General features: G+C 38.8%; 1 protein-coding gene across 1 annotated transcript in view; it reads left to right on the top strand.

Moving 5' to 3' along the window:
- CFAP54 (cilia and flagella associated protein 54) overlaps window positions 1-18,077 on the top strand; it is a 308,666-nt gene that overhangs the window by 50,706 nt on the left and 239,883 nt on the right. Inside the window, exons 16-19 of the mRNA XM_047788234.1 lie at window positions 10,869-10,997; window positions 11,361-11,487; window positions 17,009-17,095; window positions 17,188-17,309. Coding sequence (XP_047644190.1) covers window positions 10,869-10,997; window positions 11,361-11,487; window positions 17,009-17,095; window positions 17,188-17,309 — 465 coding nt within the window. The remainder of the gene's footprint in view (window positions 1-10,868; window positions 10,998-11,360; window positions 11,488-17,008; window positions 17,096-17,187; window positions 17,310-18,077) is intronic.

The raw sequence follows: 18,077 nt of genomic DNA, 5'->3' as shown, positions 1-18,077 counted from the left end.
TATTACAAAATATTTTTAAAAATATAATTAAAAGCATGAATTTTAATTTTCAAATAATATTAGATTTGTAAATGTAGAATGGTAAATTATGGAAATAATTTTGAATATTTACTCTCTGAGAAATTGCGGTTTGCATATACCTTGAGAACTATAGGGACATTTTTCTACCTTTTGCCATTCCTTTAGAAAAAATCTAATCAACTCCAAAAGTAAGCAAGATGAAGTATTTTAAAAGGATTTATAGTTATATTACTATTTTTAAAGTTTTTTTATTACTCAGTGAATTTATTACATTTGTAGTTGTGTAATGATCATCACAGCATTTCGATCCCAAACCCCCAGTGCATCCCCCCACCCCACAACCTGTCTCCTTTGGAAACCACAAGCTTTTCAAAGTCTGTGAGTCAGTATCTGCTCTGCAAAGAAGTTCATTGTGTCCTTTTTTCAGATTCCACATGTAAGTGGTAGCGTTTGATGTTGGTGTCTCATTGTCAGACTGACTTCGCTCAGCATGATCATTTCTAGGGCCATCCATGCTGCTGCAAATGCGGTTATTTCTTTCCTTTTAATGGCTGGGTAATATTCCATTGTGTATGTGTACCACATCTTCTTGATCCACTCCTCTGTCCATGGACATTTAGGTTGTTTCCATGTCTTGGCTATTGAAAATAGTGCTGCAATGAACATCGGAGTACATGTGTCTTTGCGAGTCGTGGTTTTCTCTGGATAGATGGCCAGAAGTGGGATTGCTGGATCAAACGGTAGTTCTATTTTTAGTTTTCTGACGAATCTCCATACTGCTTTCCACAGTGGTTGCACCAATTTACATTCCCACCAATAGTGTAATAGGGTTCCTATTTCTCTAAATCCTCTCCAACACTTATTGTTTGTAAACTTTTTGATGATGGCCTTTCTGGCCAGTGTAAGGTGGTACCTCAGAGTGGTTTTGATTTGCATTTCTCTAATGATGAGTGATGTTGAACATCTTTTCATGTGTTTTTTGGCCATCTGCATGTCTTCTTCAGAGAATTGTCTGTTTAGAGCTTCTGCCCATTTTTTGATGGGGTTGTTTGTTTTTTTTGGTATTGAGCAATAGGAGGTGTTTATAAATTTTGGAGATTAATCCCTTATCAGTTGCTTCATTTGCAAATATTTTCTCCCATTCTGTGGGTTGTCTTTTTGTGTTGTTTAAGGTTTCCTTTGCTGTGCAGAAACTTTTAAGTTTAATTAAGTCCCATTTATTTATTTCTGTTTTTATTGGCATTACTCTAAGAGGTGGCTCTAAGAAGATATTGCTGCGGTTTATGTCAGAGAGTGTTTGGCCTATGTTTTCCTCTAAGAGTTTTATAGTATCTGGTCTTATATTTAGATCTTAATCCATTTTGAGTTTTTTTGTGTGTATGGTGTTAGGAAGTGTTCTGATTTCCTTCTTTTCCGTGGGGCTGTCCAGTTTTCCCAGCACCACTTGTTGAAGGGACTGTCTTTTCTCTACTGTATATTCTTGCCTCCTTTGTCATAGATGAGTTGACTATAGGTGTGTGGGTTTCATTCTGGGCTTTCTATCCTCTTCCACTGATCTGTATTTCTGTCTTTGTGCCAGTGTCATATGGTTTTGATGACTGTTGCTTTGTAGTATAGTCTGAAGTCCCAGAGCCTGATTCCTCCAGCTCCATTTTTTCTTTATCAGGATGTCTTTGGCTCTTCTGGGTCTTTTGTGCTTCCAAACAAACTTTAAAATATTTTGTTCGAGTTCTCTGAAAAATGTCCTTGGTAATTTGATATGGATTGCATTGAATCTGTAGATTGCCTCAGGTAGTGTAGTCATTTTGATAACGTAGACTCTTCCAATCCAAGCATGGTATGTCTTTCCATCTATTTGTGTCATCTTTGATTTCTTTCATCAGCGTCTTACACTTTTTAGACGCTAAAAGGATTAAAAGGATTATACATCCTTTTAAACCTTTAGGTCTTCTGTCTTTAGGTAGGTCTTCTGTCTCTTTAAGTAGGTTTTTTCCTAAGTATTTTATTCTTTTTGGTGTGATGGTAAATGGGACTGTTTCCCTAATTTCTCTTTCTGCTCTTTTGTTGTTAGCATATAGAAATGCCATTGATTCCTGTGTGTTAATTTTGTATCCTGCGACTTTGCCAAATTCCTGGATGAGCTTTAACAGTTTTCTGGGAGGGTCTTTAGGATTCTCTAGGTATAGTATCATGTCATCTGCAAATAGGGTAGTTTTACTTCTTCCTTTCTAATTTGGATTCCTTTTATTTCTTTTCCTTCTCTGATTGCTGTGGCTAGGACTTCTAAAACTATGCTGAAGAGTAGTGGTGCGAGCGGACATCCTTGTCTTGTTCCTGATCTCAGTGGGAATTCTTTCAGCTTTTCACCATTGAGAATGATGTTAGCTCTGGGTTTCTCACATGTGGCCTTTATTATGTTGAGATAGGTTCCATCTCTGCCCACTTTCTGGAGGGTTTTTATCAGAAATGAGTGTTGGATTTTGTCAGAGGCTTTTTCTGGATCTGTTGAGAGGATCATGTGGTTTTTATTCTTCAGTTTGTTAATGTGGTGTGTCACACTGATTGATTTGCAGATGTTGAAGAATCCTTGCATCCCTGGGATAAATCCCACTTGATCATGATGTATAATCCTTTTAATGCATTGTTGGATTTGGTTTGCTAGTATTTTGTTGAGGATTTTTGCATCTGTGTTCATGAGTGAAATTGGCCTGCCATTTTCTTTTTTTGTAGTATCTTTGTCTGGTTTTGGTATCGGGGTGATGGCCTCATAGAATGCATTTGGGAGTGTTTTTTGGAATAATTTCTGAAGGGTAGATGTTAGCTCTTCTCTAAATGCTTGATAGAATTTGCCTGTGAAGCCATCTGGTCCTGGACTTTTGTTGGTTGGAAGTTTTTAAGTCACAGTTTCAATTTCAGTACTTGTGACTGGTCCACTCATCTTTTCTATTTCATCTTGGTTTAGACTTGGAAGATTCTACTTTTCTAAGAGGTTGTTCATTTCTTCTAGGTTGTCCATTCTATTAGTATATAGATGCTGTAGTTATCTCTTGTGATCCTTTGTATTTCTGTGATGACCGATGTAACTTCTCCTGTTTTGTTTCTAATTTTATTGATTGGAGTCCTCTCTTTTTTTCTTGCTAAGTCTGGCTCAGGGTTTATCAACTTTGTTGATCATTTCAAAGAGCCAGCTTTTAGTTTCATTGACCTTTTCTGTGGTTTTCTTTGTTTCTATTTGCTTTATTTTGTCTCTGATCTTGATGATTTCTTTCCTTCTGCTAACCTTAGGTCTTGTCTGTTCTTCTCTCTCTTGCTTTAGATGTAAAGTTAGGTGTTTCTTTGAGCTTTTCCTTATTTCTGAGGTGGGCTCGTATTGCTATACACTTTCCTCTTAGAACTGCTTTTGCTGCATCCCATAGGTTTTGGATTATTGTGTCTTTGTTGTCATTTGCTTCTAGGTATTTTTTACTTTCCCCTTTGCTTTCTTCAGTGATCCATTGGTTGTTCAGTAGCATGTTGCTTAGTCTCCATGTGTTTGCGTTTTTTTGCAGTTTTTTTTTCTTCTTTTTGATTTCTAGTCATATAGCCTTTTGGTCAGAAAAGATGCTTGATATGATTTAAATAAAGTTACCAAGGCTTGACTTGTGGCCCAGAATGAGCTCAATCCTAGAGAATGTTCCGTGTGCACTTGAGAAGCATGTGTATTCTGCTGCCTTTGGGTGGAATGTTCTATAAATATTAAGTCCATCTGGCCTAATGTGTCATTTAGGGCCTGTGTTTCCTTGTTGATTTTCTGTCAGGATGATCTGTCCATTGCTGAGAGTGGGGTGTTAAAGTCCTCAGGTGTTATTGTGTTATTGTCAATTTCTCCTTTTAAGGTTTTTAGTCTTATATATTGAGGTGATCGTATGTTGGGTCCATATATATTTACAGTTGTTATATCTTTTTGGATTGATCCTTTGATCATTATGTAATGTCCTTCTTTGTCTCTTATAATATTCTGTATTTTAAGGTCTATTTTTTTCTGATAGGAGTATTGCTATTCCAGCTTTCTTTTGCTTCTCGTTTGCATGGAATATTTTCTTCCATCCTCTCACTTTCCATTTGTATGTGTCCCTAGAAGTGAAGTGGGTCTTTTGAAGACAGCATGCATATATGTGGATCATGTTTTTGTATCCATTCAGCCAGTCTATATCTTTTGATTGGGGCATTTAGTCCCTTTATATTGAAGGCAATTATTGATATATATGTTCTCGTTGCCGTTTGATGAACTGTTTTGGATTTGTTTTTGTTGGTCTTTTTTCCTCCCTTCTTCTCTTGTTCTCTCCTCTTATGGTTTGATGACTGTCTTTAGTGTTGTATTTGAGTTGGTTTTCCTTCTTTATGTGTGTATCAATTGTCGATTTTTGGTTTGCAGTTACCTTGAAGTTTTGATATAGGAGCTTGTTTTAAGTTGTTGGTCTCTTAATTGCAAGTGCACCTCCAGTGTCCTGCATTTGTAACCTCCTTTTCTCAGAATGTCTGATTTGGGTAGCATATTTGTATGTGGATGATTTCTTACCTTTCCTATATGTATGCCTTTATTGGTGAGCCTGTCCTTTGTAATGTTTGTGTTTCTAGTTGTGGCCTTTTCTTTTCTCCCTAGAGAAGTTCCCTTAGTATTTGTCACAGAGCTGGTTGAGTGGTGCTGAATTCTCTTAGCTTTTGCTTGTCTGTAAAGCTTTTGATTTCTCCTTCAAATCTGAAGGAGAGCCTTGCTGGGTAGAGTCATCTTGGTTGGAGGTTTTTTCCTTTCATCCCTTTAAGTGTATGGTGCGACTCCCTTCTGGCCTGCAGAGTTTCTGCTGAAGAATCTGCTGATGACCTTATTGGGGTTCCCTTGTATGTTATTTGTTTCTTTTCCCTAGTTGTCTTCAATATTTTCTCTGTCTTTAATTTTGGTCACTTTAATTAATATATGTCTCGGTATTCCTCCTTGGATTTATTTTATATGGTACTCGTTGTGCTTTCTGGATTTGAGTGAGTGATTCCTTTCCCATATTAGGGAAGTTTTGGGTTATTATCTCTTTGAATATTTTTTCTGTTCCTTTCTCTCTCTCTTCTCTTTCTGGCATCCCTATAATACGGATGTTTGTGTGTTTAACATTGTCCCAGTGTTCTCTGAGACTGTCTTCATTTCTTTTTAGTCTTTTTTCTCTTTTCTATTTCACATCAGTGGTTTCCACTAGCCTGTCCTCCACCTCGCTTATTTGTTCTTCTGCCTCCTATATTCTGCTCTTGTTTGCTTCTAATGATTTTTTTAATTTCAGTTATTGTATTTTGCATCTCTGCTTTCTTAATCCTTAAATCTTGTATTTCTTTGCTCAGTGTTTCTTGTAATTTTTCATTCTTTGTCTCCAGTTCATTTCCAAGGTCTTGTTTCATCTTCTGTATCATCAGTATAAAGTCTTTTTCATGGAGGTTGATAATCTCTAGTTCACTTGGCTGTTTTTATGGGTTTTTTCTTACTCTCTTATCTGAGTCATAATTCTCTGTCTTTTCATTTTGTGTTGATTTTTAGTATGGTCTCCTTTTTGTAGACAATAGAGTTGTAGCCTCTCTTACTTCTGATGTCTTCCCCCCTTGTAGCTGAAGTTGGTACAGGGGCTTGCTGTGGGCTTGCTGTAGGCTTCCTGATGGGAGGGTCTGGTGCCTGCCAACTGGTGGGTGGAGCTGATTCTTATCCCTCTGGTGAATGGGGTCTCTGTGTGAGATTAGAGCCAGCTGTGTGCCTAGGGGGTCTTTAGGCAGCCTGTTTTCTGATGGGTGGGGCTGCAATCCCACCTGGATTATTGTTTGACCTGGGGCTTCTCTGCGCTGATGGGTGGGGTCAGATTTTCCCAAAATGGCCACCTCTATAGGAACACACACTGATGATTATTCCAGAGACCTCTTCCCCTAATGTCTTTCCCCCCCAACGAGCCACAGTCACCCCTTTTTTTCCCAGGAGATCCTCCAAGACCTGCAGTCAGGTCTGACTCAGATTCCTGTGGCATCTCTGCTTTGCCCTGGGACCCAGTGCACGTGAAAGCCTGTGTGCACCTTTCAAGAATGGTCTCTGTTTCTCCCAGTCCTGTGGAGCTCCTGTGCACAAGCCTCAGTAACCTTCAATGCCAAGTGCTCAGGGGGCTTCTTCTCCCAATGCCAGATACCCAGGCATGGGGCCTGACTTGGAGCTCAAAAGTCTCACTCCCATAGGTGAGTCTCTGTGGTACAGTTACTTTCTAGTCTGTGTGCTGCCCACCCAGCAGGTATGGGGTTGCCTATATTGCATAACTGCCCCTCCTACCATCTTGATATGGCTTCCTTTTTGTCTTCTGGAGTAGAATATCTTTTTTGAAAGTTTCCAGTCTATTTGGTTGAAGGTTGTTTGGCATTTGGTTGTAATTTTGTTGCTTTTATGAGAGAAGTTGAGCTCCAGTCCTTCTACTCTGCCATCTTAATCCCATCTCCTCCCCATCACTCTTTGAGAAAAAAAAACACATCATGGGTAGAGTTGAAACTCACCTCCTCTACTAACTCCTCTTGATCACTTTGCTTTTCCTCCTACTAAGCAGTAACTGCTGTTGTAAATAAAATGATTATAAATTCCGGACATTTTAGTGATTTTATTATATAGGCGTATATTCTTAAGCAGTATTGTTTTAAAATTTATATAAATAGTGTCATACTAATTGTATTTTTTAAGGGATTTAAAATTTTATTCTATGAAAAATGGAGCCATTGCATGGTTTTTTCTTTCTCTTTTTAAAAAATTGTATCGGAGTATAGTTGACTTACAATATTGTGTTAGCTTCAGGTGTACAGCAAAGCACATCAGTTACGTATATACATATATCCATTCTTTTTCAGATTATTTTCCCATATAGGCCATAATAGAATATTGAGTAGATTTCACTGTGCTATATGGTAGTTCCTTGTTACTTACTGATTTTATATATAGTAGGTTACATATACCAATCCCAACCCCCCAGTTTATTCCTCCTCTCGTATTTCCTCTTTGGTAACCATAAGTTTTGTTTCAAAATCTTTGAGTCTGTTTCTGTTTTGTGAATAAGTGTTTTTTATCATATTAAAATTGTATTCCACATATTAGTGATTTCATGTATTCATCCTTGTCTGACTTTTTTCACCTAGTATGATAATCTCTAGGTCCATCCACGTTGCCGCAAGTGGCATTGTTTCATTCTTTTTTATGGCTTTTGAACTACTGCTACCGTGTTTAAATTAGAGCAATGCACTCTTTCCTTGAGATGGTTTGTTGCCTTCTGCTGGTATACTGTCAAAATAAATATAGAAGTCTATGATGATAATGGTGTGAATGGCACCCCTAAAATTGTGCCATACACAACCTGCTCAGCTGTACATGGGCATGTGGTAGAAGTAGTAGGGTGATTCACTTGTGTGGTCTAGGCAGAGCAGTTGGTATTGGGAGACTTGGAGTTGAATCTTGACTTTAATGTGTGATCTTGAGTAAACTATTTCCTGTTTGAACATAAGTGTCTTCCTCTGTAAATTATAACAATAGTATCTATTCTACTGGTACTATTTAAATTTAAATTAATATTGGTAATGTTGTGGAAACCAGTAACGGGCACATGGTGGCAACTCAGTGTTTCACGAAGGACACTGAATGTTCTCTTAGAGCCTCAGACCTGTCTGGAAGGTAGTAAAGTGGGGAGAAGGGGTGAGAATTTATCGCAAGGACAGTCCAAAATCCATATGCTCACCTAGAAGAGTCTCTTGGTGGGATAAAGTATATCGCTTGTGTATATACATGCCACTATTTAAAAAATATGTGAGGTGCTATTATAATTATATTTTTAAAAAAACTTTAAAGTTGCGCTGAATACATGACAGCTATTTTTTGGCAAATGGATTATAAAATTTTAATAATTAATCAATGCCTCATAGGATTATGCTAATTTAAAAATTTGTCCACTTAAACATTTAGCCCAGTACTTGGAACATGTTTTTGAGTGTGTGTGTGTGTGTGTGTGTGTGTGTGTGTGTGTTTTGGCCACGCCCACAGGATGCAGAAATTCCTGGGCCAGCGATCAAACCCAAGCCGTAGCAGTGACAATGCTGGATCCTTAACCGTGTGACCCAAGGAACTCCCAGAACATGTTCTAATTAAATATTAGCTGAGATGATGAAAAGATGACGGTAGTGGTGGTGAGGATAGAATGCAGGCATGTGGGGGGGTCTTTGAAACTTTTTGGTGTTGAAAGGTATCCTTAGAGACTTCTGTGTGTGGCAAAATGGAAAACTAGATGACCCGAGAACCCATTTGCTACAAAAGCCCTAGAAATTTTGGACAGAATGGAACAAAAATCCCCAAGCACACTGCAGAGCTCACAAGAAATGAAGGTAAATCCCAGGGGCCAAAATAGAAAGGGGAACTGAAAACCAGAATGGTAAGTTTAAGAATAGATGCTGCTGTAGATTGATGAGCACAGTTACAAAGAAACTTAGATTCCTAGCCATCTAGGAATAAGAAATGGGCCTTGAGCACATGAAAGATGGGGCTTGGAACTCAGACACATTAAATTAGAACCTACAAAAGACTCCTCCTAGGGAAAGTTTGACTAGCAAAATATCTGCCTGTGTGATGGGGAGGTTTCTCCATTTGGAGAAAGTAAGAAGTGAAGTAAATGGGAGAAAGTCTCTCTTCCAAATGGTTTATAATTTGGGGCTGCCCTCATGTAAGTCTGTTATTCAAATTTATATCACTTGTACTGCTTGGGAACCTCCCTGAGGCTCTCATTCTTTTTTTCTTTTTTTTTAATGGCTGCACCTACAGCATGTGGAAGTTCCCGGGTTGGGGATCAAACCTATATCTCTGCAGCAACTTGAGTCACTGCAGTCCTATTCTTAACCTACTGTGGCACAGCGTGGACTCTGAGACTCTGATTCTTGAATGGCTATATATATCTTGAATTAATGTGTGTAATCAGATTACGTATCTTCCAGAATGCAAGGATGACTTAACATTAGAAAATCTATCTATAATGCAATGTGTTGCATTAGCAGATGAAAGGGAAAAAATATGACCACCTCATGAAAGAGATGCATCGAAAGCATTTGCCAGAATTCAACAACCATTTTTTAAAAAATAACTCTTAACAAGTTAGGAATAGACAAGAACTTCTGTATCCCATAAAGGGATTATTCAAAGACCTTTAATGACTGTTATAGCTATGGTAAAAGATTAAGAGCAGTCCCTTTATACTGATGTAATAACTTAAAGATATCTGTTATTCTTCGTAGCAACATGTCCTAGAGGGGCTTAGACAGCTATGTAAAAAGAGAAATCAGAAAAAGGGTGTAAGGACTGTAAAGGGAATATCAGTCTGGTATAAATATATTGCACATTTTTTTTTGGTGATAGCAATCTAAACATCCCTCAGCTTAACGTGGATGAGTACCTTGTGACATGGTCCTTAGTGCAGCACCGTATCATGTTATCTGTGAAGATGAATGAACTGAAGTGGTCTTGACTTGGGTCAGCTGGGCGTCATTGCCCTCCCCTTCTATGGTTACCTTCCCACTGCAGGGAGAAAGCCTGGCACTGCATTTCCTACCGTGTCATTTCCAGATAGTTCTAGGCTAGTCTTCCAGGGAGGGGCGTTTGCATGACTTTGTAATGCACAAGGGTAGAGGGAGTTCTTATTTTGCAGAGGCGGATGGAAGAAGTTAAATTTCCAGCCTTGCCGAGCAAGCCCTTGCAATTTACTTGTTTCAGTGTAGTAGATTCTTGAGGTTGTCAGCTGCCTCCTGGATATTTAGATTCCTGCATGCAGTAAAATTATCACGGGCAGCTTTGTTATGCTTTGCTCCCCCAGGCCTTCCAGCAATGACAGTCACCTCTGGGTCTATGTATTAAATCCCTCTCTTCTTGGAAGACCTAGAGTTGCTCTGTGTTTCTAACCAAACCCTGACTGACATACTGCGTTGCACACACCAGCAGGAGGTTTCAAGGACACATGGCTGAATGAAAAAAAGTGAATCACAGAATTTATGAGAGAAATAAAAAATATGCAAAGCAGTAGTGCATATTATTAATGGATGCATACACATGTAGTAAAAGTTTAAAAACATGCAAAAGAATATAGTGAAAACCAAATTCCAAGACAGTGGCTCCCTCGAGAGTCACAGAAGAGGCGCGTCCTTGTGAACCCTCACGCAGGGGATTTCAGCGGTCTGCGTGCATGTGCTGTATTTGCCACACATTTTCTGAAAACAAAATTAGAACGTTTGAGCAAAGCTGGATGCTCTTCCTGTTATTCTCTGTGTTTGTCCCTCTGGGAGGATGATGACAATGAAAAGGTATTTACTTTCTGAAAATCATGATGTAGACCATTGATCTGATGGCCTCCACGTCTAAATTTCCAGCTCTGAGATTCTGAGATTTAATGAAAAGTAACTTGCAAAATAAATTATGTGAAAATGAAAAATTATGGGTTGCATTTTAAAAATTTACACATTCATTTGGTACGATCAGAATTTTGAAAACCGTAAAAGGAAGTTATGTCCATGTTTGTGAAAAGTTTAATTTATATTTTGAAAACTGATGAATGTATTTATTTCACCTTTATTCATAGATGAATGTATTTATTTCACCTTTATTCATAATACTATTCCTTGAATCAAAGATGAACACACTTAGTAAGAAACATAGCATTATTGATCTTGGATAGACTATTTAAATTTATTTGGCTTTGAATTTTTGTTAAAAGAAGTTTGGAAGTGTTGCGTATGATTTTCTCTTAAGTTTTGGCTTCTCTGTTTTGTTTATAAAATTCCTTTAGAAAAAACCTGAGGAACAGTTACTTTTGGCCTATGAACTTCTTGATAAAGCAATTGATGGAGTAAATTTGAACTGCATGTTAACTGCTTTGCCAAATGGATCATCAGTGATTGACCATTGCTATGCCATGGTGAGAATGGGAAGCTCTTACATTAAAGTTTTACTTAATTGGCAAGAGGGCTGGCTTTGTAAGTAGGTAAATAAAGCATGGTTGGTGGTGGCTTCCTTCTCTTAGGCCAGTGATATATTCTCCCTCTTCCCAGTAGAAATCAAGGAGGGTGAGGAGTCTTTGAACCTGTCATTGAAGCGGCCACTGGTGAATATGAAAAGCAGATTTTATTAATGCATAAGCCACTTCGCAAAGAGTTGGGAAGTGAGCAGAATTTAATGCCTACGGGTGAAACAATAGCCTGAGTGATAACGGAATAGAGCTATTTTTAGTGTGTTTTGATAATCGTATTCCTCTTAAATTTTGACTCCCATTCTGCCAAAGCACACCAACTATATAGACGGAGACCTGTGCAAACCAGTCACACCAAATAGTTTCATGATGGATTTGCATCTTGAGCTAATTCAAGCCCAGCACCGAATAGCCGTTCTGCTTCTTGACCAATTGCAAGGTAATAGTCATTATAGCAAATCACTTGTTCTGGATCAACTTTAAGACAAGTTTGGGCGTTCCCGTCATGGCTCAGCGTTTAGCAAATCTGACTGGAAACCATGGGGTTGCGGGTTCATTCCCTGGCCTTGCTCAGTGGGTTAAGGATCCGCCGTTGCCGTGAGCTGTGGTGTGGGTCGCAGACGCGGCTTGGATCTCGTGGTGCTGTGGCTGTGGTGTAGGCCGGTGGCTACAGCTCCGATTCGACCCCTAGCCTGGGAACCTCCATGTGCCGCAGGAGCGGCTCAAGAAAAAGGCAAAAAAAGACAAAAAAAAAAAAGAAAAGACAAGTTCAAGTGTAGAATCAATTTGATTTGTAAATAATATCCTTTTGACTAGTAATTTTCCAGATAAAGGTCATTATTTTATTTTTTCTTCTCTGCTGAACATTAATAGGTGTCTTTCATTATTTCTTTATATCTTACATAGCAAATCAGTTAGTAAACTTCTTAAAAATTAAATTGAGTCATAGTTAATTATTGGCATTTTCTTTATTTAATTAAACAAACATTTATTGAGTACCTGTCAAGATCTGGGAACCGTATTAGGCTTGGTCCAAGTAGGACACAGTCTAGGTAAGTAGGCCCACTGTAGCAGTCAGCGTTAATAAACACGACCAGCGGGCTAAGCGTGTTTGTCATGGGTGCTCAGAAGAGTATCTGCAACAGACAAGGAGGTCAGGGTTGGCTTTTTAGAAGAGGTGATTGTTGGCCAGATAGCTAGTACATATTTTTAAGAAGAAGATCGAAAAGGAAGCAGTCACTTTGGATAGAGAGAGTTGCCTTTAGCAAAGAGGAGGCAAATGATTGTATGGTGAAGCCTTAGGAACTGCCGGAATTCTCTGACGGCTGTAGTCAAGAGCACATGTAGGGAGTTCCCTGGTGGCCTAGGTGTTCAGGATCTGGCATCGGCACTGCTGTGGCTCTCCACCCCTGGTCTGGGAACCTTGGCATTCCATGGGCACAGGATTGAGGGGGAAAGATCATGTGTAGGGGCTGACACAGATAAATTTAGAGAGGTAGATCCCAGGTCTTGAAGGGCTAAGAGGTTTATCTTTTATCCTGAAAGCTACTGAAAAACATTGAAAGACATTTCTGACAGCAGTGTCAAAGGACTGATGAGTTGGATTTAAGTTGTTTTGCCTCATCAGTAAGTAAAGAGGTCACAGCATTAAAAAAAGATGCCAATGCTAATACTAATGTGCATATAAATAACACAATTACTCAAGTTTCAGAAAGATTTCAAACATCGTTAGGTCTAAAATCTCTTCTGTTTGAGGTTAATTTTTTTTTTTCTTCTTAGGGCCGCACCCACTGCACTTGGAGGTTCCCAGGCTAGGGATCGAATTGGAACTACAGCTGCTGGCCTACACCACAGCCACAGCAACCTGGGATCTGAGCCGAGTCTTCAACCTACACCACAGCTCATAGCAATATGGGATCCTTAACCCACTGAGTGAGGCCAGGGATGGAACCCACATCCTCATGGATCCTAGCTGGGTTCATTAACCACTGAGCCACAAAGGGAACTCCATGTTTGACTTTAAATTTTGATAAAGCCAAGTTACCCCTGGCATGATTATAGAGTCAATATTCAATTTTACTACCACCTCCTCTGTTTAGATTATTGAGTAATTATAGGACAGAATTGGGTGTGCCAGCCTAATGTGATTTTAATCTCTAACACATTCAGATATCACATCATAAATAGCCCTAAATAGATTTAATCAGATTCTGGTTAATTAAATAATTTTTGAATGCAAATCTTTTCTCCCCAGCTTTTTAAGATCTGATTGACATAGAACATTATGTAAGTTTAAGGTGTACAATGTGTAAATTTGATACACTAATATATTGCAAAAGGATTAACTGTCATAGGGTTAGCTAACACCTTTGTCATGTCACATAGTTGCCATTTCTTTTTTGTAGTGAGAACATTCAAGATCCACTAAATTAGCAACTTAACGTATATACTATAGTGTTATCCATGCTATACAATAGATCCCCCAAACTTATTCATCTTATGACTGGAAGTTTGTATACTTTGGCCAATATCTCTCCATTTCCCCATTCTCTCAGCCCCTGGTAACTACCATTCTACTCTCTGTTTCTATGAGTTTGGCTTTTTGAGATTCCACATATAAGCAGTACCATACAGTATTTGCTTTTCTCTATCTGACTTGTTTTAGTTAGCATAATGCCCTCAAGGTCCATCCATGTTACTGCAAATGGCAGGATTTTCATGACTGAATAATGTTCCATCACCAGTGTGTACTATTTTGATTACTATAGCTTTGCAGTATAGTTTGAAATTAGGAGGTTTGATACAAGCAGTTCTTTTTCAGGCACTTTTGTCCATGAATTGATATATATATGTCTATCTCACAAGTGCTTTCTGATATTGGTGATTCAAATTCCAACACTTTGAAAGTACAAAGTCCTACATGTTATTTTTGTGCTTTCCTTTTTCTATGTTGAGAAATCTGATTCCCAGCTATCAATGTAGTAACTCATTTGCTTTATCCTACCACATTAACGAAGTACCTCCAGAATTAGTAAAACAATACCACCATTAACGGCAAACCTACTAAATCAATTCAAGATATCTTTGCAGTTCATTTTGATTTTGGAATAAATTACTCATCAAAGAACTATATTCAACTTTACTTGAATTCATTCTCTTTTTTATGCTTGTGTTAATGGTTTGATAAATGCTTAGAACCACTTGTTTGTGTTTGTATCTGTTTACACAGAATTTCCTTTTCCCCTTGTTCTTTTTATCCTTTTATAGTTTTCATCCTTTTATGGTTTATTTTTTAAACGTTTACGTTGTTTAAAAAACTGTTTTGTTTGCAAAGTAAATAGTTGGAGGGAAGAAACTAATAATTAAAATATCTCTATGTTAAATAGAAATTGAAAATCCTTCTAAAGTTTTTCTAATTAAAAAAAAAGTTTTTCTAATAGCTAAATGAAGTGATTTAGAATAGTATCCTTGAGCATTCTTAATAGTTTAAAGAGATTTGGATCAGAATTGCATTTCAAAATGTAAATGGCATTGGTGTGCAGGTTTTCTTTTTTAAAACAGAAGCTATCTTGTGGATTATCACTTAGTAGCTGTATTATATTCTTTAGTTGAGAAGTAGAGTCTGTTTACTCATAGAGTTATTAAATAGTTCATTCTCTGTCATCTACAAATCTTTAAAAACCAAATAATCCTCTGAGTTTTTTTTTTTTTTTTATCAGAGACCACTTAAAATATTGATAGGATTTCTCTTGTGGTGCAGTGGATTCAGGATCTGGCATTGTCACTGCTGTGGCTTAGGTCACAGCTGTGGTGTGGGTTCAATCCCTAGCCCAGGAATTTCTATATGCCGTGGGCACAGCCAAAAAAAAAAGAAAGAAAAAAAAAAGAAAAAAGTGTTGATGGTAGACTTGAGCTCAGATTTAAATGGAATTAGCTATTATTTCTTTGCAGTATCTCTGGGTCTGCTTGATGTTTTTCTCTGCTTTATTGAACTGCCATCCTAGCACAGATTTTCCCTTTTTCCTTCTGTCATTCTTCACTCTTAGAGGCTACAGTCTGACAGATGTTGCCTAAATACTGCTTTTGTCATTTTTATTCAAGAACCTTGCAATAGAATAGTTCCCTGTTAATGACCCTGGGTGTTGAATGGGACTCCCGTATTGGGTGTTCATTCAGTGTTCCCGCACTCTCATCCCTCTTATTACCAATGATTATAATCACGAGAGCTGCCACTTAATTAGCATCTATAATACCCTAGGTACTGAAAGAATGATGCAGTATTTTCCGCTTGGTGTTGCTGTCTCCATGCAGTTAAAATTTCCTTATCCTTTGCCATTAAAGAAACCTTATATCCTTGAACAGTGTCTGTTGGAATCTTTGCATTAATCAGTCATCATCCCATGGTGACTCGAGTGCATTAGCACAAATAATTAAACCTCAGGAAAAGGGGTTTGTTGTAAAGTTACTGCAGGTACCCTCGCATGCCTTTAAGGACAGAAATAAAATATTGCCAGGTCTCTTGAGGACCAGACCTGGAAAATCAAGAATCGGTCCAATATTCTCTGTCTCCCTGGATCATCTTCATCCTCTTCTCTCTCATTTTGCTGCCTCTTTCCTGGACCACCTTGATGGTCAGTCCCATTCTCTGTCATCTACAAATCTTTAAAAACCAAATAATCCTCTGAGTTTTTTTTTTTTTTTTTTAATCAGAGTTGCACACCAGGATCTCTCACTGTCCACAGTCAACTGGCAATAATTTGTGTGTCAGTTGACAATCTTGAGAGAGGCTCTGATTTTATCAGCCACAGCTAGAGGAGGGAACATCTTCATGCGGTACCCAGAGCTCTTGCTGGAACCGTGGATGAAGCAAATTTTTTTTTTTAAGGGCCACACCTGTGGCATATGGAGGTTCCCAGGCTAGGGTTAGAATCAGAGCTGTAGCTGCCGGCCTACACCACAGCCATAGCAACACCAGATCCGAGCCGCATCTATGACTTAGACTGCAGCTCATGGCATCACCGGATCCTTAACCCACTGAGTGAGGCCAGGGATCAAACCCGCATCCTCATGGATACTAGTTGGGTTCTTAACTGGCTGATCCACAATGGGAACTCTGTGGATGAAGCAATTTTGAAAAGTTTATGAAAAGGGAATGTGAACAAAAGTAGGTTGGGTCCTATTTATCACCTTTCAAGCTGATTTTATTTAAGGTGAAACAGAAAATCAAATATTCTTGGAGTTCCTGTTGTGGTGCAGTGGTTAACAAATCCGACTAGGAACCATGAGGTTGTGGGTTCGATCCCTGGTCTCGCCCAGTGGGTTAAACGATCCGGCGTTGCCGTGAGCTGTGGTGTAGGTCACAGACACGGCTTGAATCTGGTGTTGCTGTGGCTCTGGTAAAGGCTGGCAGCTGTAGCTCCGATTAGACCACTAGCCTGGGAACCTCCATATGCCACAGGAGTGTCCCTAGAAAAGGCAAAAAGACAAAAAAAAAAAAATTCTTGGAGTTGCTGCTGTGGTGCAGTGGGTTAAGAATCCAACTGCAGCAGGTCAGGTTGCTGCAGAAGAGCTAGTTTGACCCTCAGCCTGGCACAGTGAGTGAAAGTATCTGATGTTGCTGCAGTCGGTCCCAGCAGAGGCTTGGATTCAGTCCCGTGTGAAATTCCATATGCTGTGGGTGCAGCCATTTAAAAAAAAGATAATAAAATATTATAATTTGAAAATTCTTGGTATCCTCAGGTATACTGTGGTAGATAAAAAAATAATTTGATAATAAAACTGTACCATAATAGATTTGGGGGGGGGGATTTTTATCTATTAATGATAAAAGGTGCTATATGAAGAGGAAGCAATAGTTGTACAAATAGACAGTAACTCTTTAGTGGTTAGAAAATATTCCCTTTCTTGGATAGAAGCCTAATTGTAATGGGATTCTCCTCCTCCTCCTCCTCCTCCTTCAGTTTTGCAGACCCCAACTGTTAGAAAAAATGTATCTACCACGGGCCCGGAGAAGCTAAAAAACTCTGGAAGCCCTGATTGTTTTACAGGTAATTGAAATACAGGTAAACTGGCTTTCCACATTTTTTAAAAGACAGTTTTTACGTCTCCCTTTTGGTAAAATGCTTGTTTGCATTTACAGAATTAAGTGTAATGAATAAAATAAGGAAGAATAAGCTATCCAAAGCAATTTACTTGATGCAGAAAGCTCTTCTGATGTTTGAGAAAGATGCGACCTGTTCATCTGTCCATAACTTCTTGATGGTAAGAATATATCGTTCCTTCTTTGAGTCCTGACAGGCAACCCCTGTTGAAAAAGGATGATGTATTTCTCTTTGCCAAAAATAATGTGTTGCCCTTAACATGAGACTATGAACTTTCAGACCCACCATGTCTAGTGCTGTCTTTGTAGGTCTAAGCAGGGGAAACGAAACTGTATCTCCTGTCATGAACTCTCCTGAAATGAGAGATTCTTTCTCTGCAGGAGGACCTTATAGGGGACGCCAAATAAAATCAGAAGAATTCAGAATGAGGTAAATGGTAGAATGTAAGTGACCCTGTGCCAAGATAATGCATTCCTTTCCAGGGAACTGAAATGCTTAAAGTCCATGGGCTAAGGTACCTTGTCTCAGATGGAATATTGTCAATTTCCAGACCAACAACCTTGCTCTTGCTGTCTCCGTCTGGCCTGGATATTGTTCTGTCGTCTCACTGTGTCATTATATGTTGGCTTTAGAGTCTAAATTCCTGAGGGGATTGCATTTCAAGTTATGCAATCTTCATTTTTGCCCCTGCGTATCCCTCACAAAAGTGTGATTGTGTTGGCTGAAGGAATGGCACCTGCTGAGGTAGAGAACACATGTAGCTTGACTGGCAAGGGAAAGAAAAGAGAAGGTCAAAGCTAGGGGCCGGAGATGGCATTTAAGAAGAGTTTGACATACAGTGGAGACTCTTGGTAGAAGAGGGGGGATGAGATTGAAAGCATGTGTAAAGTGATTCATTTCAGTAGAAGGTGGGCTGCAGAGCAGACAC

The sequence above is a fragment of the Phacochoerus africanus genome, chromosome 7, assembly GCF_016906955.1.
Source record: "Phacochoerus africanus isolate WHEZ1 chromosome 7, ROS_Pafr_v1, whole genome shotgun sequence".
In the NCBI taxonomy this organism is placed as follows: domain Eukaryota; kingdom Metazoa; phylum Chordata; class Mammalia; order Artiodactyla; family Suidae; genus Phacochoerus; species Phacochoerus africanus.
The sequence above is the reverse complement of the archived record's forward strand: the minus strand, read 5'-3'. Positions and strand labels throughout refer to the sequence as shown.